General features: G+C 38.9%; 1 protein-coding gene across 3 annotated transcripts in view; it reads left to right on the top strand.

Moving 5' to 3' along the window:
• Nucleotides 1–27,163, top strand: part of KANSL1 (KAT8 regulatory NSL complex subunit 1) — a 140,264-nt gene that overhangs the window by 10,194 nt on the left and 102,907 nt on the right. For 2 of the 3 annotated variants that reach the window (XM_068976047.1, XM_068976046.1), the window contains exon 2: nt 6,081–7,452. In XM_068976047.1, the coding sequence (XP_068832148.1) occupies nt 6,164–7,452 (1,289 nt within the window). In that variant the 5' untranslated portion in view covers nt 6,081–6,163. Of the gene's footprint in view, nt 1–6,080; nt 7,453–27,163 lie in introns of those variants that run through there. The other variant, XM_068976048.1, reaches the window with a different exon arrangement.

The following is a 27,163-nucleotide window of genomic DNA, read 5'->3' as shown; positions in this document are numbered from 1 at the left end:
ACCCTTCTCTAACCATCCTTCCTGTGTCTTTTTTCTCTTTGTACAGAGTAATGAGGTAATGATGGAACGGGTTAGTAGAAGCCACATTATGGGCAGGTTTTTCTTCCCCATCTGATTTTTGCTTCTGTTTTTAGTGCAAGTGCGGTTGTTGGCCACCCAAATGTCCAGACCCTTCCCTCTGGGCCTTGGCAGCTAATCAGCATTGTTGCAAGGTGGATGCTGCCAATTTATTCTTGTGTAACCAGAGTCCTGTCGTGGGGATTTACAAGGGAGTAAGGTGTGCCTTTCGTTTGTAGGTGTGGAGTTAGTTTGTGACTTGCACTATTTGAAGCAGCCAGATATGTATGATTTCTGGAAATCTATGTTTAGAAATATATATGTATGTATATACATCTGTAGATACAAAATCTATCTCTAGAGAATGGCTCTCAATTGGGGGGTGTGATTTTGCCCCCTTGGGGACATTTGGCATGTCTCAAGGCATTTTTGGTTGTCATAATTTCTAGGCGGGTGCAGTGGGCATCTAGTCCAGGGATGCTGCTGAACCACCTGCAGAGGCACTGGAGGGACCCTGTTCCCCCAGCGAGTCAGCAGTGCTGAGGTCGAGAAACTCTGTCCTCAGGTGCACTTTGGCTTCCAGGGTGTTACTTGTGTCAGGTGACAGTTTGTTCTTGAATCTATATTGCTGTTTATAGTAAGAAAATCATACATACAGGAAGGGGCCTTAGAGGTCATGTATTTGAACTTCATTCTAACTTATATCCCTCAGAACAGTATTCTGCACAATATTGATATAATGAAAAAAGATGTTTGTTAAAGCTGAAAATATTTGAGCAGTATTCAGTATAATGAAGTGTATTGTGAATCTCATCAGGGAAGTTTTTCCTAACTGTGTTTGCCTGCTGAACTCATTTGACATCTTTCAGTCCCCAAAATGCTTCCTTGGGACTGGGATGGACACTGTTAATTAGCTAGTTCAAATTTTCATATCCTTTTAAAGGACCTTGATAAGATAGCCCTTCTTTTGTCTCTGAAGCTTACTGCTGAATCATAGTTTATGTCGGTGGCTGCAGGTGCATTAGGTCTCATCTTTTTTTTTTTTTGGTCAGATTGTGGTTTATTAGATGAACTAAAAGTTGGAATATTTTAGGTTTCTTTATTCTGAATGTACGAGGTAACTTAACTATCTGTCCCCACCAGTGAACTGGAAATTAAAATCACAGCCAGAAACCTACCACTTATCTTGTGATGAGGATTAATAAGTTACTTATAGCTTTTAATGCTTTGTATTCTTTGGAGAAGGGTGATTTATCAAAAGCTGTTGTGCTGTTTTTGTAACACTCAAGTTTGACAGTTTCTTTCTGCTCTAAATTGTTAAGTCACTACAACGTTTTTGGGATTTAAGTGGGATGGGAATTGTTTCCATCAACATTTGCTCATTATGTTAAATTTAAGAACATTTTTGTGATATTTTGCCTATTCATATTTTTTTGACTCTTTAAGAATTTACAGTATTTTTGCTTTCTTCCCTTGTATTATACAAGCAATTTGTGTTTATGGTGGAGACATTACATAAGCCAGAAAACAAAAAACAAAAGAATCTTATCACCTCCTTTTTAAAACTGAAATGAGGTCACAGTATACATTTTATTTTTTAACCCCTTTTTTTCTACTTAACAGTTTTTCGTTCTAGTAATATTTGCTTTTTTTCCATAGGTTATAGTAATAGTGCAAATAATGGGCTCTTGTGCCAGGCACTAAGTTAAGTAATTGAAAGTATTTTATGTAATCATTTCTGCAGCCTTCTGAGGTCAGCTCTGTTATTTGCAGATGAAGTTGAGGGAGCAAAATAGTTAAATGATTTAAATATGGGTGGAGCCAGATGTGAACCTGTACCTGCTCCTCTTACCTGTGAATGGGGGGGTTGGGAAGTGATACTGCATCTTGACACAGCATTTCAAGTCAATGAAGGGAGGCGGGTGTAGAGTCCAGTATATTTTTTTAGCAATTTTGATACAGAAAGATAAAAGATTTCCGAGTTAGGAATGGAATTTCTTCTGGAGATGTCACTTTCCCCCTTCCCTTATTGAGACAAATTGTTTAGTAACTACTCTTTTCATTGCACTCCATGGGGATTTTGAGACCAAGGAGGGAGTGTGAGCAAAATACATTTGCCTTTGAGGCGTATATGATTAATGTCAGGTTCTCAGGTGTGCTTTCAGAGGGTCAGAGAAATACTAAAAGAGGTGGGATTTGAGTCAGCAGATTTTTCTTTTAGTTGCAGATTTTAAAGAAATAATTCTGAAATAACTTTGGAATGTTGATTACTTAAGCACCTTCTGTGGTGTGGTGTTAATGACAACCCACTTTTTATGTGTGCTGGGTGAGCATGGGTTTTCCATACCTTTTGTGGAAGCTGTGTAACATCTGTGTCCTTGCTTGGGTCCCAGAGGGAGGCTGCTTCCTGCCATTGCTGAGACAGACTGTAGTGCTTTGGGGCAGTAGGCTCCATCTACTCCTCTCACTCGTTGTATTAATCATCTGACAGTGATAATGTGCCTCCTTGCATGGCTAGTGCTAAGTTTCTTCAGTCACGTCCAACTCTTTGCACCCCTCTGGACTGTAGCCTGCCGGCTCCTGTGTCCATGGGATTCTCCAGGCAATAGTATTGGAGTGGGTTGCCATTTGCATGGCTAGTACCAACTGTATATTGTTATCAGTTTGAAAGAGGATACTGAGTTGATTGGAAGATCAGATAGTGGTTTTTGTTTATGGTAGAAAATCCTTTTCCCATTATTAAATTGACTCAAGGTATTTTGAATAAAGAGCTTATTACATTGGTTCATCTGCCAATTGAACCAATGTAATAATACAGCTATTTTTGAAATTACATTAGGAATTTTACTTTTAAATTTAAAATCAAAAATTAGGAAAAGTGGACATAGTTAGTTACACAGAATGCTGTATGCCAGCAAGTCCATAAGGATAAAACTCGAATCCTCACAAAGTCTAGTTTAATAAATATAGGATGTTTGTTAAAGGCATTATAAGCTTAGAGTGAGAAAATTTTGGCAATTGCATAGAGTGGTAGACATGTTTGACCTGTAAGTGTATTGGTAGCTCAGACAGTGAAGAATCTGCCTGCAGGACAGGAGACTGAGGTTCGATCCCTGGGTTGGGAAGATCCCCTAGAGAAGGGAATAGCAATCCACTCCAGTATTCTTGCCTGGAGAATTCCATGGACAGAGGAGCCTGGTGGGCTACAGTCCATGAGTATCAAAGAGTTGAACACGACTGAACAACTAACACTTTTCTCAGTCATTTACTTAAATAATTTGATATTAATGATTTGAATTGTCATACTGTAAAGAGTCTTAGTGTAGTACTACACGGCTTACCATCCTGTGTTGATTTTTATCTAAAGATAAAATGTTTGACCAAACTGGAAGTTGCCCTCATTTTTTTGAGAGAGGAGAAGGTTGCTTTTAGTTCAGTGATGCACAAACTTTTTGGTTTCAAGGCCCCTTTTCACTTTAAAAAATGTCGAAAACCACAAAGAACTTTGGTGGGTTATTATCGGTAGTTGGTTAGAAACTTCGAGAAATTTAAAGAATAATTATTTACTGGGACTTCCTGGCGATCCAGTGATTAGGACTCTGCTTTCACTGCCTAGGGCACGGGTTCAATCCCTGGTGGGGGAACTATGATCCTACAAGCTGGGCAGTGCGGCCACACATTAAAGGGAAAAAAAATTAATAATTCATTAAAAAATAATCAACCTATTACATATTATGGATAATAACTTTTTATCAGAACAACAAAAATTAAGTGGTAATGGCATTATTTTACATTTTTGCAAATCTTTCTAATGTCTGGCTTAATAGAAAACAGCTGGGTTCTCATAGCTCCTGCATTCGTTCTGTTGTGGTAATGTTGCTTTGGAAGTATGTACAGAAAATCTGACCTCATACAAATGTGTAGTTTGGAAAAGAGACAAGTATTTAGTAGCCTTTTAAAGTGTGCGTGTTCTTTGACACTGCCCAAACTTGACAAGTAGTAGTTTCATAAAGGTTAGCTGCACTGTGGAATCTAAAGCAGTATCAGTGAGCTTTTCATGCTCTGTCAGATTAATCCATTTGGTCTGTCTTAACACTTACTTTTACCCATGCACAAGTTTCTAAGGAGCATTGGTCATTTGATCATTAACAGAGTTATGCAGATCTTCCAAAGGTTGACACATTTCATTATGTGGTATCCAGTTCTTGTTCACTAATAGCAGCAGTAGTCTGTTTAATCGGAAATGACTAAGTATTGGGGAAATGTTCCAAGTTTATGGTGGTGGATACACATTTTCAAAATACTTATTTTTGCGTAAAAACTTGGATTTTATCATTGGCAACAAACCTCATATTGGGTTTCCTTGAAGTGACACGTTCACTTTGTTCATTTGCAAGAAAATGTCTGCTCAGTATTCAAGTCTGTATAATCATAGTTTGTCAGTTGTTCTGCCAAGTAAAAATAGTTACATGGAAGAAGCTTCTAGTTCAACTTGTAACTCAGTTTTCTTAAAGCAGTAGAAGTGCTTTATGTGTACTTTCCCTTTCATAGCACAGAATATATAGATAAACGTATACACATGCACTGAAGACTTGAGTGGAGATTTAATAAAGTTCATAATTTCTGTATTTCATCAAGGATATCAAAGGTCATTATAATAACCTTTTAAAAAAAGTTTTATTTTTTAACTAAATGAGTAAAGAATACAGTGACCAGAGGCTATTTGTACAGTTAGGTACCTCTGCTTTGATTTTTGCTAAGGTACCAGCAGTTTCGCTCAGACTTGTCTTTTGCATCCTTATCGAAAACATCAACACTGTGGAAAAAGGCAAATAATGTTTAATATTATTATGAAAAGTTTGATCTTGTGGACCTCTGAGATGGTCTTCGAGCTCTCAAGAAGTTTGTAGGCCGCACTTTAGTACTGCTGGCTTAGTTCTTTACATAGATTTCCTTTTACTCTCAGACCAGATAAATCAAAAGGGATGAAGAAGAGGCACACTGCTGAGGTTTTTAGCTGGGCTTACTCAGTGAAAGCAATTTCCTGAGATGAGAAAACTGGGTGAGAAGTAAAAAGAAACTCAGTTTTGAGCTTCAGGGGGCTTGAGGTACACAGAGGTGAGGATGTTGATTAGTGTAGCTGAAGGTGTTTTTCTGAGCGACCAGAGGACTTACACGTTGCTATCAAGATTGTTGCCAAGGAAGTGAGTTGAGAGAGAAGAGGGGAGAAGGGACCTTGCTGTCAAGGACATCGGGAAAGAAGAATTTCCAGAAGAGTGGGGTGGTCAGCACTACCTAATGCTTCAGAGAAGTAAGATAGAATGGGGACTGAGACTTGAGCATGGGATTTGGTAATGAGATTGCTTGTGACCTTTGCCAGAGGCGTAGGAGTAGAAGGCAGATTACAGAAGAGTGAGAAGGGCAGGGGCAGCTATTTATAACTCTTCTTTCAAGAAGTTGTGAAGAAAAGAGACACACTGATTGGGCAATTAATTTGAGAGGTGGGCTATACTGAGAACAGTGGGAAAAAAAAGAAAATTGATGAAATAAACTGGCATTACAGATGTGATACAGTAAAACTTTTAGTATGATCTATCTTACAGAGAAGCTGACAAACATTGGATCCTTTGGCCAGAAATGTACAGACATTTGGCATACAAACTTTGGGTAGGGAATGAGGAATTCTTACTAATTCTTTTCTGTTTGATTCCTGGTGTTTAGTTTGATACATTTGCTTTAAATTCACTAATTTCAAGAAGTTTTAAAGCTGCTTTTTTCTTAAATGCAGATGATCTGACTTTAACAGTCTGACTACTTTTAAGGTAACAAGTGACTAAAAGGAAGGATGGAATTCTTTCTTTTGTAGAGCTGTGGCCCCGCCCCAACACCCTCCCCTTTTGGTTTGAGTGTTTTCTTGAAGACAGAGTTTGGTTAACAGCCTCCATGATGTTTGTATTAAAAACATGTGTGTTGTTTTCTAATGTGTTTGTATTTCTAACTTCCTTTTCTTCTTTCTCTTCTAGTCTGTTCTCTGGGGAGGCGGTAAGGGGCTGTGGAGCTGGCCTCGGCACCGGGAGAGGCTGGACTTCCTGTCTCTCTGTGCTGAATGGCTGCGATGGCGCCCGCTCTCACTGACGCAGCAGCTGAAACACACCATATCCGGTTCAAACTGGCTCCCCCATCCTCCACTTTGTCCCCTGGCAGTGCCGAGAATAACGGCAACGCCAACATCCTTATTGCTGCCAACGGAACCAAAAGGAAAGCCATCGCTGCAGAGGACCCCAGTCTAGACTTCCGAAATAACCCTACCAAGGAAGACCTGGGGAAGCTGCAGCCGCTGGTGGCGTCTTATCTCTGCTCCGATGTGACAGCTGTTCCCGCAAAGGAGTCACTGAAGCTGCAAGGTGTCTTCAGCAAGCAGACAGTACTCAAACCTCACCCTCTCTTATCTCAGTCCTATGAACTCCGAGCTGAGCTGTTGGGAAGACAGCCAGTTTTGGAGTTTTCCTTAGAAAATCTTAGAACCATGAATACAAGTGGTCAGACAGCTCTGCCACAAGCACCTGTAAATGGGTTGGCGAAGAAATTGACTAAAAGTTCAACACATTCTGATCATGACAATTCCAGTCCCCTTAACGGGGGAAAACGGGCTCTCACTTCATCTTCTCTTCAGGGGGGTGAAGTGGTGGCATCTGAGTCTGGGGACTTGAAAGGGGGTATGACCAATTGCACTCTTCCACATAGAAGCCTTGATGTAGAACATACAACTGTATTTAGCAATAATAGCACTGCAAACAAATCTTCCGTAAATTCCATGGAACAGCCGGCACTTCAAGGAAGCAGCAGGTTATCACCTGACACAGACTCTAGTTCTAATGTGGGGGGTGTCAAGTTAGAGGGTAAAAAGCCTCCCCTGTCTTCCATCCTTTTCAGTGCTTTAGATTCTGACACCAGGATAACAGCTTTACTGCGGCGGCAGGCTGACATTGAGAGCCGGGCCCGCAGGTTACAGAAGCGCTTACAGGTTGTGCAAGCCAAGCAGGTGGAGAGGCACATACAGCATCAGCTGGGTGGATTTTTAGAGAAAACTTTAAGCAGGCTGCCAAACTTGGAATCCTTGAGGCCCCGGAGCCAGTTGATGCTGACTCGAAAGGCCGAAGCTGCATTGAGAAAAGCTGCCAGTGAGACCGCTGCTTCAGAGGGACTTAGCAACTTCCTGAAAAGTGACTCGATTTCAGAAGAATTGGAGAGATTTACAGCCAGTGGTATAGCCAACTTGAGGTGCAGTGAACGGGCGTTTGATTCCGACATCACAGACAGTAGTTCAGGAGGAGAGTCTGATATTGAAGAGGAAGAACTGGCCAGAGCTGACCCTGAGCAGCGCCATGTACCCCTGTGAGTAGAACCACACATAATGTCGTTTTCAGAAACGTTCAGACGAGGGAGAAAGACTTGGTGAATTCCCATCATGGGAAGATAGGACTTCATGGTATGATGGGTGCCTAGAATCTGTTTGTCTTTTTCCTAATTTTAGGTAGGGGGGTACATATATACCTGCTAGTGAAGAAATGGAAGGTATTTTTGGTTTTGTGTTGCTGTAGGATAAAAGCTGCTAATTTCCCATGGAAATCTTATTAAGAGAAAACTAGATGATTTCCAGTTTGTAAAACTACCCATTCTTCTTTCACAGTGAATAATTAGATTTCTTTTGAAACCATATGTAGGATGTTGTGTAAGTTTCTGAGGCTTGACTTCGGATTGTTGTTTCTAGTAAGTGGGGCAAAAGTTTGGTTGACCTAGTTAAGTTCTCTGGAATTTATGGTTGCTTTTAATTGAGCTTTTAGCAGAGAATGTACCTGGTTTTCAATTTTGACATTTGAGATTTCCTTATTAAAAAAATAGGGACTAATAATCAGGAAGTGCTTCAGAGTATTTTGTAGGTTGTCTCCCAGCATGATATGCTATCACACAACCTGATTCTCTTCCTAACTTTATCAGGTTTGGGTTTTATTTTCTTTCAACTAAGTTAAATGTATTTACATATTTGGGATAAATTCTTACTGGATTTTCAAAATGTGTTGGGTTGAGGAAAATTCTCCATAAGCTCTAAGTGGCACTTTACATGAACCTGGTAGAGACATACATGGTTTACCTCCTGGTCCTACATTTAGCTCTAAGATAAGAAAGTACAGTATATCTCCTTAAAGATAGATCTGCATTTATTTAGACTTCATGAGAGAGGGAGGTGAATAGTTGGAAAAGAGGGCAGAAGAGTTGACTAGTAGATCCTCTTTGGGTGGGAATGTTGTAAAATTTGGATTGCTAGAGAAGACTGAAGTAGGTGGCTGTGTTGGAATAGTTGACTGTCCCTTGCCTGTAATTAAAAGGTGACTTAAGATTTTCACTGGAGACTTTACTGAGACAGCTATGCTTCTAAGCATAAGTAGATTTCCTTTTGTTTTCCTCCAGTTTGTTATAAACATGGATAACACTGTATCTGAGTATGAAATTTGGGTTATGTTTCTGTTTTGAGTGAAAAAAATCTGGATAATCGTGCTGAATTTTTTCCCAGGTAGACCAAGTGCCATTATCACTTGTAGGCTTAGTGTGCTCAAGAGTCCACTTCTCTATTCAGGTCTAAAGCAAATAAATTTCAGAGCATTGCTGTAACATAGTTATCTTTCCTTAAATGGATTAGTAGCTTCAGTCAGCTTGGCAATATTTGTGGCATTATCCCCGCTGACTTTGCTACATAAACCACAGGTTTAAGAAACCTTGTCAACAGTTGAATATTCTGTTTGAGTGATTTTGAGTAAGATAGTGTAGTTGAAGCCTTTAAAGTTTCCTGTACTTATTTTGTGTATTTGAAGAAAAACATCTAGAATCTATAAGCTTAATGTTTTCGAGAGACATTGTATTGGCAACATTTCTAAGTTTTGGTAATATTGTGGGTAACATTCCAACCCAATGAAATCAGAATGCCTATGAGAGAACTTTTTTTGCATCATGTAGTAGTCTGTTGACTTCCAAAGACCTCTTAGTCCACCTGCTTAGGTTTGGGCATTCTTCTCACAATGGTTTGTTGATTGGAAGGATGTAAATTAAAAAGACAGCAAAGGGATTATTTTAGGAAACTTCTTGGGATCAGTTTAATAATACTTTTAAAAGTTGAATTTCCATGATTCAGATCATATTATAAAGTAAGGATGATTTGGGCGCTAAAAGTACTGTCAAGTAAATATGCTTTTGCAAATTATGATATTTATGAATTTAAATTAAAGCCACCAATAAAGTGCAAATACTTTTAACTTCTTGTTTGAAGCAAGGTCACCAGATTGACTCCCAAGGTTGTTATTTAGGCAGGGTCTTTGTTGACCACTTGAGTATTTTAAAGGTTTTCAACAACTGGCCAGTGAAAGTGGAGACAGCGCTTTGATTAAAAAAGAAAAAGAAGTTCTTTGGATGCAGAGAAACCTTTTCTTTGTGATTTCAAGTCCCTCCCAAATCTCATAACTGCATTTATAATTCTTGAGTCCTGGAAGAAGACGTTAAGTCTTCAGGGGCTTGACCCAGCTGGTGAATTTCAACTTTTTACCTCTTTGAATAGCCTGTCTAGTATTTCACTCCTTTGTTGAAGTACTGTCAGAGATAAAGTCACTAGATTTAGTCTGGTGGCCATAATGAAAATATTTAGTAGAGAAGACTTGAAATGAATTGTTTTTAAGTGATGTTGCTTAAATTACAAGTGGATGATGATTATCTGAAAATTACAAGCTTTCACCAAGAATTCATTTGTGTGTTTCCTAACTTTTTAATAAAAGAGTAAAAATCTGTAATTCATTGTAAGTCCTAGGCACATGCTGTCCAGTAGCAGAATGATTGGTTTTATATATTGTCAAGAATTACATGTTTATCATTGTTTTTTTTTTTTTTAACTATTAGTGAATTCTAATATAGCTGGATGAGATAGCAGAAGAGAAATATTTTCTTTTTCCTTGATTTATTTTTTTCTGGTTAATTGATTTTATGTTTAGTTTAAAATTGTTACACCTTTTTGTTTTAAGCTTTTTAGAAGATCATCTGAAAATGTTTTATATATGGCAGCCCACTCCAGTACTCTTGCCTGGAAAATCCCATGGACTGAGGAGCCTGGTAGGCTGCAGTCCATGGGGTCGCTAAGAGTTGGACATGACTGAGTGGCTTCACTTTCACTTTTCACTTTCACGCATTGGAGAAGGAAATGGCGACCCACTCCAGTGTTTTTGCCTGGAGAATCCCAGGGACGGGGAAGCCTGGTGGGCTGCCGTGTATGGGGTTGCACAGAGTCAGACACTACTGAAGCGACTTAGCAGCAGCAGCAGCAGCAGCTTCCTGTCTTGGTACATGTACCTACTTCTTTGGAAATTCTGCACTACATTGGGTTTGACCTATATTATTGTTTAGTAACATCACTGTGGAATGAGCAGGAATTGAAACATCATCTTAAATTCTTTTTATTGAGGTATAAATTCTTTGATTTATATAAACATAATTTATTAATTTCTGGTATATACCAAGGTGATTCCATTGTACATGCATATTCCATTGTACATTATACAAATGGGTTTATTTTCATATTTTTTCCATTATGGATGATTATAGGATATTGAATCTGGTTCCTTGTGCTATATAACTGTAGGACTTTTTTTTAAAATCTATTTTATATGTAGTATTTGTATCTGCTAATCGCAGACTCATAATTCTCATAATTTATCCCTCTCCCACCTTCTTTCCCCTTTGGAATCATAAGTTTGTTTTCTACACAGTTGAGTTGTTTTGTAAATAAATTCACTTGTATCTTAAGATCCCACAAATAAATGATACATGGTATTTGTCTTTCTCAGCTGACTTCACTTAATATGAATAATCTCTAGGTCTATCCACGTTGCTGCAAATGGTATTATTTCATCCTTTTAAAAAACAACATCATCTTGAATGAGGGACTAGAAAGGAAGCTGTATGTTTCAATAAATACCTCAGTGTTTGGCTCTTAATTGTGGAAGTAGGGATAAAAGCATTTAGTCCCTTCGTGTGTTTCTCGTAGGACTGGTGAGTGTGCGCTTGTGCTCCCACACTCTTCTTCACTTTAGTTTTTCTTTGTATTTCTCCTTTTCATATCTAAATTTTGTACTGCTATTTTGTTATGAATTCCTGGACCCATACTTAATTTTGCTCAATTTAGTTTTCATTTTCTTACCCTTGTACTTACAAACTTTTGTAGTAAGTACTTGTGAAGAAAAAAATGTTTTCCAGATATTAAATGTGTTTTTAGATCAACAGCTTGTGGGTTCTTACTGTTGTACTTTTTTTTTTTTTTAAGCCTCATTCTTGACTTCATTTTATTCTCCCTGTTCCTGTTTTATTTTCATGGGTTTTTTGTTTGTTTGTTTAATTTATTCTAAACTTTATTTCATTTGTGTGATAGCTTCCTGAAGTCTCTTCTGATCAGAGTTGCGTAAAAGTAAACGATGTTCAGTTCAGTGAAAGAAGTTATTTGAATTTTGGATTGTCTTGATTGCAGCAACTTTGCTTTATTTCTGAGGAATTTCATCCTTTTGGAGTTTATGAAGACTTCACTGTATCATAAATTGCTAGCATGTGTGGTAGTTCCTGCTTGAATTTGTTAAGTATGCGCAGATGATGTTGGAAAGGATGGCAGTCAACTTGATTTGGCCTTAGTTTCATGTTCCTTCTCCGCTCACAGAGTGATGGGAGCAAGAGATCTCTCAGCTGGAAGCCTAACATCTAACCCTTCTTTACCGTAGACTAGCTTTGTTACCACTTTCCTAATAAAAATGAGAAAATTGATCTCCAAGGCTTAAACTGCTTTGAATTGTGACAACTCTGACATCAATGGAGCTTTTCTCATCATCATCTTTTTGCATTTGGGGAATCTGAGGCAAAGTTTCTTGTGAGTCACTGGGATACCTTGAAACAAAATGGCTTTCTTGACTTTGACTTAGAGCTTTGATTCTTTTACCTTATGTCCCCCCCAGCCCTTGCCATCTCATAATCCATTAAAATGGTTATTGTATATCTTACTAGGTGTGATACATATGTGGGAATAAGTATCATTTTCTTAGAGAAGTTACTTTGGAGCCAAGTGAACTTTGACTTGCCAAACACCTTGCTCTAATCTAATCACTTTGAATGCCCCAGGTTTTTCTGCTACCATGCATATGACATCCAGTGGCTGAAATAAGAACTTGTGTGTTTTCTTCTCCCCCTGCCCCCTTTTTTTCTGAGAAGTTACGTAGGTAGTGAGAATTATTCTTGGTGCTTCTTGTGTGATTCTGAAGGCAGGAAGTTAGGCAGCAGGAATTTGGGGTCTACTCATTTGCTGCAAATCTAGATGCTCCAGATATTTCCTCTTGCCTTCGGATTGGTGTTTTCATTCTGTAAAATCGAATGATGTACAGTTGACCCTTGAACAACACTGGGGTTAGTGATGCCCAGCCTCTTCCTCTGTATCTGGGTTCAGCCAACCACAGATCATAGTAACTGTTGAAAAAAATCTGCGTCTAAGTGAATGTGCACAGTTTAAGCCCGTGTTGTTTAAGGATCAACTATATTCTTTTAAAGTGGTAATATGTAGGTACTTATGAACAAACATGTAAGACATCAGAGATATCATAGGTAAATACACTGAATTTCTGTGCTCAAAAAGTATATAATTTTGATGTGTATTGGAGACATGGGAGATAAAGATGAATACTTAGAACAGTGCCTTGCATGTACTAATACATAATAAATGTTGGATGATAGAAATGAAATAGGAAGAGATCACAACTGGTTGATGGAACCTGGAAAGAAAGGACAGTAGAAACGAGCCTTGAAGGCTGGCTAGGATTTTGATAGAAGGTTGTCTTTTGGTTATGGCCTAATGAGGTAGGTCAGTACAGGAGGAAGGCATGGCATAATCAGAGGGCAGAGGCTGAATGGCTAAGGGCTTTTTGGTGGCTAGAGTGGAGACATTTTAGAGATCTAGTAGTACAGGTTAAGTGTAATAATTATAGTGTAAAAAGGAAAAGAGAAGATTCCAGAGGATGGTGCAGAAATGGATTTAATGGGATTAAAAACAAAGGCTATAATGGGTAAAACAGGGAAGGATCATCATAGATAATTGAAGTTTCAAGCTTCAGTGACTGACTATGAGAACACAACTTGTAGAATAACCCTTATAGCTTATGAGGATCCAAGTTCTTTACTAGAGTCTTAAAAATGAAGGTTTCTGTATTCCTTATAAGTTCCAGCAACTGTTAAAAATTAGGAAATGGCCTTCCAAGCAGTCCTGTATAAACAGAGAAGGAGGGACTGAGCTATGCAGAGAGGCCTTGAAGCCTTACCTTGGTGACTTTGGGAATTGATTAATTTGTTTATTAGAGGTACTGAACGCCTACTCTGTGCTGAGGTCCTAGGGATATATAGTGGTGAGTAAGAGAAACGCAGTCGCTGCCCTGTCCTCGTGAGTAAACTGGTTAGAAAGGGCGATTAATTAAATATTTAAGCAAGTGATCATATAGTTAATGATATATTTATAATGGTTGTGGGTGCCGTAGAAGCAAAGTTCGGAGTGCTGAGATGGTGCATTTTAGGAACATCTAATTAAGATGGGTGGGGATGTCCTAGCAAGTATCTTGAAGTCAAGTTGCATATAACTTGAGACCTGGATGATGAGAAGGAATTGGTGGTGAAGAGAAGAGGAGATGTGTAACAGAGAAAACAGACTGTGCTAAGGCTTTGGGAATGGGGGGTGCTTGATACCTTTGAAAAGAGTGCAAAGTGTGAGGAGAGTAATGAGAACTGAACCAGAGAGGTTGCTAGAAGCTTGGTCATACGGATAGGTTTGTAGGTGATCTGTAGTTTAAAATTCTGTTGTGACACCGTTGACAGTTTATCATTGGATTTTTTTTTTTTTTTAAGATTCTCTCTTAATGTTTGTAAGAGGAGAGTGGATGTGGACTTTGGGAAATAGTTAGACCGTTGTGGTAAGCTCGGTGAGACAATGGGGACTCAGCCCTTGGAGGGAAGAATGAGAGCACTGCATATTTTGGAGGTAGGGTGACTGGGACTTGTGATTGATTGGATGCAATGAATGGATGTTGAGAGAGCTCAAAAGTAATTATGGGTGATTCCTAGATTTTTGACAGGTGTAACTGGATTGGATGGAACTGTTGGGATGGAGAAGGAGCAGATGGGAGATGTTACTAAATGGTGGTACACCTTTACTAATTTTTCTTTAAACATTTTTGGCTGTTGGGCATTCCCAGAGGTTTCAGTGTCATTTACAGAGCACCTTGTTAAATTCCATCAGGTAAAATTGTTTTACTAGAAGAGAAAAAGCTTGGAGTCACGTTATATTTCAAATGAATAGTGTTTTAATTAGTTTCTCTATCCTCTCCCTGAGCAAAGACCAACATGGATTAAGTTACAATCAGCCCTCTGGATCTGCAGGTTCCACATTGGTGGGTTCAACCAACTGAAGACATTTGTGGGGAAAAATTCCAGAAACTTAGAAAAAGCAGAATTTAATTTGCAGTTCTCTGGCAACTTTTTATATAGCATTAACGTAGTGTTAGATATTTTAAGTAGTCTAGAGATGATTTAAAGTATACAGAAGAATGTACATAGGTTATATACAAATACTACCCCATTTTATATCTGCAGACTTGAGCATCTGAAGATTTTGGTAAGGGGTGGGAAGAGGAGTCTGGAACCAGTTGTCCTGGCATACCAAGGGACTTTGATATTTTCCAAGCTCAGCAGAAATCCATACCTAAGGTTGTCTCCTTTTATGACTCCAGTTCATTGTCTTTTTCCTGTTTTCCAATTTGTATCTGGAAAAATTATGCTGTTTGAACCAAGGGATTCAGTATATAACAAGTACAAAGAATAAATCTTAGTAATTTTGATTCTCATTAATTAAGGCTTTGTGGTACCTTTAACCTATTTGATTTTATTTTTTATTTTTTGGCCTCTCTGTGTGGCATGCTGGATTTTAACTCCTCGACCAGAGATCGAACCTTTGCCTCCTGTAAGGAGAACATGTAGAGTCTTGACCACTGGACTTTCAGGGAAGTCCCTGTAGGAATAACTTTTTTTTTTAATATATTTTTGGTCATGCCTTGAGACATGTGGGATACTAGTTCCCTGACCAGGGATTGAACCTGCACCCCCTGCATTGGAAGCTCAGAGTCTTAACCACTGGACCACCAGCGTAGTCTGCCCAATGGATTGATTTTACATTTGTGTTTGTATTTGGTGCTAATCTGAAACCTAGACCCCAGGAAGATTTTGACTGAAGTGATTTTGTTGAGCTGGGAAACTTTTTAAACCAACTTTGCCTAATCAGACAGCATAGTTTGAGACATACTGATAGGGAAAAAAAATAATAACCTACATTTGTGGAATGTGGAATTTGTAGGTAATGTTAGAAGTTCTTTATATGCATTAATGTATTTAGTCCTCAGTGATATTATCTTAGTTTTACAGACTCATACTGAAGAATGAAAAGTTTAAGTAACTTGCTTAATGTCACATAGCTGATAAGAAATCAGGATACAGTTGTCCCTCAGTGTCCCCAGGGGGCTGATTCCAGGAGCCCTGCAGATACCAAAATCCCGAGGGTGCTCAGGTCCCTTATATAAAATGACCTAGTACAGTCAGTCCTTCGTACCTGCAGATTGAACCAACCTTAGGTGGGAAACCCACAGTTAAAGAGGGCCGACTGTATTAATTTAGGCTGTTTACCCACAGCCTGGGCATGAACAAAACAAATTGTCCTTTGGGTTTCATTGATGAAAAGAGATTTCAGTTCAGTTCAGTCGCTCAGTCATGTCCGACTCTTTGCAACCCCATGAATCGCAGCACGCCAGGCCTCCCTGTCTATCACCAACTCCCAGAGTTGACTGGGACTCATGTCCATCGAGTCAGTGATGCCATCCAGCCATCTCATCCTCTGTCGTCCCCTTCTCCTCCTGCCCCCAATCCCTCCCAGCATTAGAGTCTTTTCCAATGAGTCAGCTCTTCACATGAGGTGGCCAAAGTATTGGAGTTTCAGCTTTAGCATCAGTCCTTCCAGTGAACACCCAGGACTGATCTCCTTTAGGATGGACTGGTTGGATCTCCTTGCAGTCCAAGGGACTCTCAAGAGTCTTCTCCAACACCACAGTTCAAAAGCATCAATTCTTCGGCACTCAGCCTTTCTTCACAATCCAACTCTCACATCCATGCATGACCACTGGAGAAACCATAGCCTTGACTAGACGGACCTTTGTTGGCAAAGTAATGTCTCTGCTTTTGAATATGCTGTCTAGGTTGGTCATAACTTTCCTTCCAAGGAGTAAGCATCTTTTAATTTCATGGCTGCAGTCACCATCTGCAGTGATTTTGGAGCCAAAAAATAAAGTCTGACACTGTTTCCACTGTTTCTCCATCTATTTCTCATGAAGTGATGGGACTGGATGCTATGACCTTCGTTTGCTGAATGTTGAGCTTTAAGCCAACTTTTTCACTCTCCTCTTTCAGTTTCATCAAGAGGCTTTTTGGTTCCTCTTGACTTTCTGCCATAAAAGTGGTGTCATCTGCATATCTGAGGTTACTAATATTTCTCCCAACAATCTTGATTCCAGCTTGTGCTTCATCTAGCCTGGCATTTTGCATGATGTACTCTGCATAGAAGTTAAACAAGCAGGGTGACAATATGCAGCCTTGATGCAATCCTTTTCCTATTTGGAACCAGTCTGTTGTTCCACGTCCAGTTCTAACTGTTGCTTCCTGACCTGCATACAGATTTCTCAAGAGGCAGGTTAGGTGGTCTGGTATTCCCATCTCTTTCAGAATTTTCCACAGTTGATTGTGATCCACACAGTCAAAGGCTTTGGCATAGTCAATAAAGCAGAAATAGATGTTTTTCTGGAGCTCTCTTGCTTTTTCCGTGATCCAGCGGATGTTGACAATTTGATCTCTTGTTCCTCTGCCTTTTTTAAAACCAGCTTGAACACCTGGAAGTTCATGGTTCACGTATTGCTGAAGCCTGGCTTGAAGAATTTTGAGCATTAGAGATTTACCAAACATCATATAAGATATGGCACTTTATATTCAAGAAACTTAAGTGATATTAAGTAATTTGATGGTGTATTTTGAGGAAAGGCATATCAAATATACCTCTTAACCTACAATCCTGTTACTCATTTCTTTTGTGAAATAGGAGTTGGATGGTTTGGGTGGGGCATCATCTAGGAAGTGGCTGGAATTTTTTTTTTTTTTTTAAGGAAGGAATTTCCTGGTTGTCCAGTGGTTAGGACTAGGTGCTTTCACTGCAGTGGCCTGTGTTCAGTCCCTGGTTAGGGAAATAAGATCCCACAAGCCGCGTGGTGTGTCTAGAAAAAGTAAAGGAAGGAAACGAGAATTAATATGTATTGATCACACCTTCTATCTGCTAGGTGGTTTGCATTTGGTAAATAATAATATGATGATGATGAACGTGACACCCTCATTTTAAGTTGAGACCCAAGACTAAAGATCTGTTGAATAATTTGCTTGAGCTCATGGAGATGATAAAAGCTAGTTCTTCCTTACTGCTCCCTTACTGTTGAATTTTTCTCCTGGAACTGATTTGGCTGGAGCAGAAAGATGGTTCTGTTTGAAGAAGCGGAGCAACCTGAAGGGACGTAGCTCTTCAGATGCCTCTCTGACAGCATATTACACTGATGAACATGCCCATTAGGGATGATGGGGAGGTTAGATAGTTTCCCTCTACTCTAATATATAACCTGGGAAAGTGCCTATTTCACAACTTTTCCCATCAAAGGGTAAAGTAAACATTTTTGATATTTTTTAGGGATGATTTATATTTTCACTAATGTGGAAAAATTCTATTATTTTTCCCCAGTTGCTAGAAAAATAAATCTTTTAAGATATGAAGGTATTTTATGTTCTTTTTCCCTTAGTCTTCCCTGTGCTTAACAAAAACTGATAGATGAATTGTAAGCATGTACTTAGTGTTTATGAAAGTATTTTCCTCAAGAAATCTCTGGTAAATATGGCTACTGTAAGAACTTAAAAGGTACGAAGTAGCAATGGAAGAATATCCTGATTGGTTTTCAGCCCACTTATACAAAATTTGTCATTTCCGTGTCTGAGTATAAGGTTTATCGTTAACATTTGATTGCTTATTTGATTATCACCAGACAACCTGGAGGGTGAACTAGGAGTTAGTATTTTTATTAGCATTTGTGGGATTAGTACTAAAGAGGGAGTAACACAGTAGAGAGAATTTTGGACTATTATGAGAACTGTTAGTTTCAGTTTTGTCTTTTAATCTTCTTGGCTTAAGTTCCTCACATGTAAAATCTCCATTATACCTTTTTGAAAAATGTTTCTTTTTGTTTTGTAAGGAGACCCAGGCAGGGATGGGAAAGGCCCTTATCACTGTTAGCTGGACCGTCCTGTTTTCTGAGGTTCTGTTGACCATCCAGGCAGCCCTCTGTGTAGCCTACGTTTCCTTAGGGCGTCCCCAGACTGGGTCCCATCAGAGAGTTCGTGGTGGAGCGACAGTAGTCTGTGCATCTGTTTCTGTCATGAGCAATCTGTTACCGGTGTGTGCACCTTTGTGTAGCCGTTTCATTATTGGTTTTGTGTGTGTTCCACTTGTGGCAGTGAAGAAATCTGAAAGTAAGTTTAACAAAGTATAGACCCTGAGGTTGGTGTGTATAGTGAGAATGAAGACAAAGGGCCTTTAACAGGAAGGCATCCTTTTCACTTAATAAAGCTGTTTTTGGAGTGTATGCTTTGAAGATAAATATGCCTAATGAAAAACATCGATCTCTTGTCCCCTAAAATAAACAAAACAATAAAAAGTTCTCTTGTCCGTTTCTTTCTCAGAAACAATTGTTTAAAAACTGTTACAGATTGTAAAATTTGTTTATATAGAAGGATAGGAGACTTGTTGCCTTTTCATACAGCCACATATCACAGGCAGAATTTTGATTACTGTTCTTTAGATGCATAAAATTTTAAATAGTTGAATCCTTCATTGATTAATTTAGTTCTTTTACTTAGAATGAAAAGATCAGGGATATTTTTCTGCAGATCTTGAGAGTTTTCAGCTGAGTTGCTGTAACCCGTTTCTCTAGATTTCCAACTGGGTGAAAATGTTTTTCTTTTTAAATTGGCACTTCACCAGCATATTTTTCCAGCAAGTATTCTTTGAGCACACCCTATGTCTAGTGAATTTTGTAAGATCTTTATTCACAAGGCTGAAGACAGGCCAATCTTCTCTTTGTAAAAATGAAAACAGAATGAGTCTTACTTCAGACTCAGTTTGCTTCAAGTGGAAAGGCTAACTTTGTCTTTGCAGCACGTTTCGTGCATTGATTGTTCTCTCAAAGGAAAATTCTCTTGATTTGCTCTTGCTGTTAATAAGTAGGTCTCAGATCCAAGAGTTGAGAAGTGTGCATTCAAGATGGTGACATGATATATAAATACTTGGTTTCACATTTTATTAGGGGTGGGAGGCATTAATGTCTGCAGCAATGTTAGATTGTTTATAATTCCATGGTTTTCCCTAATAGTGTGTTGACCTTCCCAGATGAGATAAATTTCCTTTATTTCCATCCATGAAGAGTAAGATTGGCTGACAAACTTAATGGAACGACAAAAAATAGTACTGCCCTTGGATGTTTCATAGTAGGCCAGCCTTCAAGGAGCTACAGTTTACAGTCCTTTAAGAGAGTCCTTCAGTAGTGATCAGAGGAGTTAACCAGAGTTGATCATCTGAGTAGAAACTTAAGTTACGTCAGTCATCTCAACAACAGAAGTGTCCTAAGTGCCCCTGTGGTAGTTCCAGAAAAGGAGAACCAGAATTCTCTGAGCAAAGGATAATTAAATATAAAAAATCTCAAGTTAACTTTTAGTTATTTGGAAACTGGCCTTTCAATATTGTGTATCGTCAAGATAAACCTTACCTCCAAAGGGCAAGGAAATACTTCTCTGATAGAAGAATAAGGAATGGTGAAAGTACTGAAATAGAATTGGGAACTTGTTTTCTGTCTTCAAGAAATAATTTATGTGACCAACTGCCTCCCCCTCCCCCCCCCATGTTCAGGTAGAAGAGGAAGTGTTAGAATTACACAGTGTTTGCTCAGGACTAGATACATGGAACTGACACTAAATGCTAAAATGTAGGAGGAAGGAGGGAGATTACTCTGGGCTTATAATAAGTAAGGTGATCAGAAGACCTGAGAAGAAACGAAATTTTAGTTTGGATCAAGAATGGGCACTTAGGTTTCCAAGAGGAAATAGGATGTTTCAGGTTCAAGGATGAGGAGCCTCAGATGAAGGAACTTGTGTTGGGTAACAAGGAAGAGAGCTGTCTGCCAGAGATAAAAGGTTCAAGAAGCAGAAAATGAGGTTGGAAGAGAAAGTTGGGGTCGCATTGCTTTTGAATACCAAACTAGTACATTTTTATTTTATCCAAGAACAGTGGAGAATCACTAATGTAGAATGAAAGGCATGATTAAAGTGCTCTTATAAAGGTGTCTTTGAGAATGGATGTGGATTGGGTGGATTGGAGGTGTAGTATAGGGCAAGACTTAAAAGCCAGTAGCCTAGCTGTAAGTCTTTTGAACCAGGGTTATGAACATAGAATGAAAAGAAAGGTCCAATGTAAGATTAATGAAACAGAGACTTTGGAGAGGAGCACAGATCTGTTATTTGCAAATAAGATACCTAGGGAAAAAGAGATCAAGTGACTGTGCTAAAGATTATTAGGATAAGAGTCAGGGTTCTGCTGGAGTTCTTACTCCAAATCTAACATACTTCACTGATTACACACTTTAGGAATCTTGATGAAGTGACTGGATTTTGACCCTTGAAAATTGGCTGAATATTGATGTAACTCACAGAGGCAAGAAGAGATTGTCAGTGTTTCAGGAGGGAAAGAAATGAAATTATTCGGAGTGAAAGGTCTTGTGTTGGAGAAGAGTTTCCCTAAGAGGAGCATCTGTGTTTAGCTTTTATGTTTATCTCTTGAAGTTTTTTTATTAAAATTGTAAAAATCAAGGCAGGTGGCACAGTGGTAAAGAATATGCCTGCCAGTGCAGGAGACACGGGGACACAGCTTTGTTCCCTGGTCAGGAAGATCCCCTGGAGGAAGAAATGGCAACCCACTCTAATATTCTTGTCTGGAAAATTCCATGGACAGAGGAGCCTGGTGGGCTACAGTCCATGCGTGCACTGATATACATTATAGTTTCAGGTGTAGAACATGATTCAATTTGTAGGTGTTGTGAAATGATCACCACAGTGACTCTGGTTAACAGCTATCTCCATAGTTACTCAGTTTTTTTTCTTGTAAGGAGAACTTTTAAGATTTACTGTCTTAGCAGTTTTCCAATGTGTACCACAGTATTAATAACTGTAGTTGCCAGTGCTATGCATTACGCCCCCATAACTTACTTTATAACTGGAAACTTGTACCTTTCAATCCCCTTTATCCAGCTTACTTAAACCCCCACCACCTGCCCCTGGCAACCACCGACCTGTTGTCTGTGCAGCTTTTTCTTGTGTATGTTTGAAGTGAGACTTTAACCCCTTTCCACCACCACTCCCAGCCCCACCATGGATACCAGTTGTCCCTAACCAGTATATTCAGTAAACCATTCTTTTAGAAATTATGCTCGGATTGTAAACTAAATCCATATAAATGTCTGTTAGCGTGCTGTCTTCTGTCCTATCTATCCAGTGTCAGTACCTGCATTAGTATCACTGAATTACCAAAGGTTTACGTGATACAGTGTTATTCTGTCTACTGTCTGTAATATACATTATTTGCCATAGGTTTAAATGTATGATGGAATAACCACACAAATTATATACATGTATTTGTGAGGGCACTATCCATGTTTATTATCTTCTTCCATATGGATTTTACATCAGTTTATCAACTTCCTTCAAATCATGTTGCCAGGTGGATTGTGACTGTACATTAATGACATCTTGGCAACATTAAGTCTCCTAAAGTTGTGATATTTTTCTTTATGAAGTACTTCATGTCTAGAGTTAAAATTTATACTTTGCTTTCTATAGGCCTTGCATATTTTCAGTTGTGTTTATTTCTATGTATTTTACAGATTTTAATGCTGTTAGGTGTGAGCTTATTTCTTGTTGGTTAGGTGGGCAAACTCTTTATATATGTTGATTTTGTTTCTTTGGCTACCTTACAGAGTTATTCCTTTTGGCAGTTCTTTCAGTTCTTCCTATTTGATTTTACTAGGTAGGTAGTCGCTTAGAAGTTCGATGATGACATTTTTGTTTTCTCTTTTTCAGTTGTTCTGTGCTTTTTTTTTTCTTGTCTAGTTGCATAAACTAGACTCCTCCAGTACATGGTTTGATAGTACCGGAGGTATGGGGACTTTTTTTCTGGGTCCCAACTTTATTATTAGAGAAGTTATGTTTTGTTGTTGAGTGTATGTGATTTGTGATAATTCTATGAGTTTGTGATAATTCTTTGGGTTTGTGATAGTTCTCTTTTGTTAGGTTAGTTCTTTTAATTTCTAACACAACAGGGATTTTTGTTACAACTATTAAGTACTACCAATGCCTCTTTAGTATCTGTGGCAGTAGTTTTATATATATACATATATGTTTTTCTTTTAGAGCTTTTAAATGATTTCCTGATGTTGATTAACCCTTGAATTCATTTAGCAAATGTTTATTGTGTGCCTAGTATTTGCCAGGGGCTCTTCAAAGCCCTGCGATAGAGCAGTGAGCAAAAAAGACAAAAATCTATGCTGTCTCTTGAGTATATATTCCAGTGGGGAATGTTCTGAGGCCAAATATTATCAGTTATTGACTATCTGGATGACCTGGATTATTATTTTAGCATATGTCAAATGGGATTCATTAAGTATTATGGTTCATTTGTTTGTTTGAAGAGGGGGCTTGCTTTCCCTACACATTTGTAACTTGGAATGACCTGTAGTTTACTTTTTGACGCTGTCAAATCCTTTGACAAGGATGATCTGTTCACTCACTAATGTTTTTTGATAGAAATTGACTGTTAAATATCTTGAATTAGTTGCTGTTATACTTAAGGATAGGTCTTTGCTTATATTTTAAATTTCTTATGTGGTTGTTTGTTTAAGGTTTTTAATCTCTTTCAAGGCCAAATTTTAGCTGTACATTTTCCCTGAAAATCACTCATTTTGCCTAAATTTTCAAATTTGTTGGTATGAAATTCTGCCCAGTAATGTCTTAAAATCTTCCCATAGATTATTATTTGTATTGCTTTAACTCAAATCTGTTTTTTTCTTCTTTTTGCATCCAGTTTTCTGGTTTATCAGTAAGCTCTTCTATTTCCTTCCTTTTGTTTTTATTCACTTCTTTCTTTGGATTCTAAAAAAAGCTTAAGTTTTAGGTCATTTATTTTCATTCTGCCTTATTTTCTTAAATTAGCATTTAAGTCTCTAACATTTTCTCTGTGTTAGTTCTTTGGCTAAATTCTAAGAGTTTGGTTTGTCACAGCTTTATTATTATTTTGTAAAATAGAGCAATTTTAGTTTCTCTTCAGTGTAATTATTTAGAAAGATGTGCTTTTTTAACGCAGCCCTTTAATTTTTTTTTCTTCTTCTAGTTTTGTTGCATTGTGTTAAAGAACGTGGCCCGTGTGCTTCCTGAGTTTTTTAATTTGAGACCCGTTACAGGGTCCACTGTTAATCCTTTTATGGGTATTTGAAAAGTATAAATTAGTTTGGGTTTAAATGTAAACTTCTGGGTATAAATAAGTAGTCATGATTATTTTTTACCAGATTCATACCTCTCCATCAGAGTTTTATTTCCCTCAGTTTTTCATTGCATTTAGCATTGCACTGTGGGTAAAGGGAGCTTTAGAGAGCTTTAGTATTTCTGACTGCTAGCCCTGTGATTGTTGCACCTTAGTTTCTTCTGTAATGTGAAACTTATTAAAATAACACTTACCTAAGCATGAGGTGGCCAAAGTACTGGAGTTTCAGCTTTAGCATCATTCCTTCCAAAGAAATCCCAGGGCTGATCTCCTTCAGAATGGACTGGTTGGATCTCCTTGCAGTCCAAGGGACTCTCAAGAGTCTTCTCCAACACCACAGTCCAGAAACATCAATTCTTTGGTGCTCAGCCTTCTTCACAGTCCACCTCTCACGTCCATACATGACTACTGGAAAAACCATAGCCTTGACTAGAGGGACCTTAGTCGGCAAAGTAATGTCTCTGCTTTTGAATATGCTATCTAGGTTGGTCATAATTTTCCTCCCAAGGAGTAAGCGTCTTTTAATTTCATGGCTGCAGTCACCATCTGCAGTGATTTTGAAGCCCAAAAAAATAAAGTCTGACACTGTTTCCACTGTTTCTCCATCTATTTCCCATGAAGTGATGGGACCAGATGCCATGATCTTCGTTTTCTGAATGTTGAGCTTTAAGCCAACTTTTTCACTCTGCTCTTTCACTTTCATCAAGAGGCTTTTCCGTTCCTCTTCACTTTCTGCCATAAGGGTGGTGTCATCTGCATATCTGAGGTTACTGATATTTCTCCCGGCAGCCTTGATTCCAGCTTGTGATTCTTCCAGTCCAGCGTTTCTCATCATGTACTCTGCACAGAAGTTAAATAAGCAGGGTGACAATATACAGCCTTGACGTACTCCTTTTCCTATTTGGAACCAGTCTGTTGTTCCATGTCCAGTTCTAACTGTTGCCTCCTGACTTGCATACAGATTTCTCAAGAGGCAGGTCAGGTGGTCTGGTATTGCCATCTCTTTCAGAATTTTCCACAGTTGATTGTGATCCACACAGTCAAAGGCTTTGGCATAGTCAATAAAGTAGAAATAGATGTTTTTCTGGAACTCTCTTGCTTTTTCCATGATCCAGCGGATGTTGGCAATTTGATCTCTTGTTCCTCTGCCTTTTCTAAAACCAGCTTGAACATCAGGGAGTTCACGGTTCATGTATTGCTGAAGCCTGGCTTGGAGAATTTTGAGCATTACTTTACTAGCATGTGAGATGAGTGCAGTTGTGCGGTAGTCTGAGCACTCTTTGGCATTGCCTTTCTTTGGGATTGGAATGAAAACTGACCTTTTCCAGTCCTGTGGCCACTGCTGACTCATTGGAAAAGACTTTGATGTTGGGAGGGATTGGGGGCAGGAGGAGAAGGGGACGACAGAGGGTGAGATGGCTGGATGGCATCACTGACTCGATGGACATGAGTCTGAGTGAACTCCGGGAGTTGGTGATGGACAGGGAGGCTTGGCGTGCTGCGATTCATGGGGTCGCAAAGAGTCGGACATGACTGAGTGACTGAACTGAACTGAACTGAACTGAATGGGGTTTTTCTTGGGCTTTTTACATACATTATTTCCTCTATCTTATGTCCTATTTCAGTGCCTGGCACATAAGTAATTGTACTGATATTTAGATTTTGAGTGTGTATCCATTGTCGAACACTATTGTGAGTTTTTCTGTGTAGCGAGTCCTTTTGTACATTGTGTTCTTTTAAACTGGGTTCTGTGATCAAAGGATACCATTTAGATGGATACTCCCCCTGGCCCCACCACCCCACCCCACCACACACACTTTCTAAAAGAGTTGTGTCTCTTTAATCTACTTTCATTGATAAACAAGTGTTCTGGTTTAACATCAAGCTTGACTGTTACTACTGTTATTTAGAAAAATGAATATAATAGGTTCTCAATGATACTTTACCTACATTTTTAAATACTTGAGAAGACAGAAGTTTTCTGGCATTTACATGTTTTTTCTTTCCCCTGACATTTATAATTTGAGTAATAGCTGGCATAAGATAGGATTGTTTTTAAACTGGCTTCTAAATACGCTTCTTACAGACTGTAGGAACTACAGACTCTCTTTCCCTCCTATTTATGTGGTTTTTCCAGAAATGAATTTGTTCAGGTGTTTCCCATCATTCGCCCTATTGCTAAATTGAGCCAGATAGCTCTTTGTTGTGAGGGGCTGCCCTGTCCATTGTAGGATGTTTAACAGCATCTCTGGTCTCTACCTACCAAAAGCCAACTGCACTCTCCCCACCAGCTGTGACGACCAAATAACGTCTCCAGACATTGCCACATGTGTCCTGGCGGTACAAAATCACCCATGGTGGAGATCCTCTGGGTTAGTCTTCCTAATGTCTCCTTGGAGAGGAAAGGGCACTAATGTCATTCCTGAATGTGAAGAATGCCCTTTATTTCACTTTGTATAACATTCTCCAGTTGTGTCTACTTACCAATGAAAAAACTAAAATTGAGATAAAATCTTGAGAAGGCATCTTATGAACCATGTAATACTGATAGTTCTACTGATTCCTTCCCTTACCATTTACTCCTTTCCCTCATCCCACCCTCATATTTCTTTGTCACCAGCCCTAAGAAAAGAATATACTTTTTCTGTATTTGGGTAGTGTTTAAGGTTTTGCAGTGAAGATGGACACTGATGAGTGAGACTGTACCTTTAAAGGAGAAGTTCTCTAAGGACAGTCAGGAGGAATGTGTACCTAAGAATCAGAATCAGTTAGCTCCCCTCCCCCATTTCCAGTTGCCTTTGATTCAGACATGGATATATTATGCCAGTCAGACTTTCTCAGTTGAGGTAGGTTGTGAACCATCGCTTTGTTCTTTCAATCCCCCCCACCCCCGGTTTTTTCCCCACTTTTCTCTTCCTCTTCACTATTTTATATCTTCCTCCCACCTCAAAACGACAACAGGATATCCTTTTGTCCAGTTAGGCTCATTCCCCTCTACTTCAGAGTTGAGTTAAGGGTATTGGGGCTGATTTCAAAATGCTGCATCTGATTTAGAGGGGACACAGATGATGCAGTAATATCTGGCCGTAAGATAAACATGGCATTTGAAGCAGTTGCTAAAGAAAGGAAGAGTTCTCTCTTTAAAGCCTTTGCCTGTTGAGGCATCTGACGTTGAAGTTCATGAAACATTCTGTTTTACTGGTCAGCCTTTTTTGTTCTCTGACCTGTGCTGACTTGGGCAGATAACTCCTGGGGCTGAGTTTCTCCCCACCTTATAGCTCC

The sequence above is a fragment of the Capricornis sumatraensis genome, chromosome 8 (assembly GCF_032405125.1).
Source record: "Capricornis sumatraensis isolate serow.1 chromosome 8, serow.2, whole genome shotgun sequence".
In the NCBI taxonomy this organism is placed as follows: domain Eukaryota; kingdom Metazoa; phylum Chordata; class Mammalia; order Artiodactyla; family Bovidae; genus Capricornis; species Capricornis sumatraensis.
This window is presented reverse-complemented; position numbering and strand designations above follow the sequence as displayed.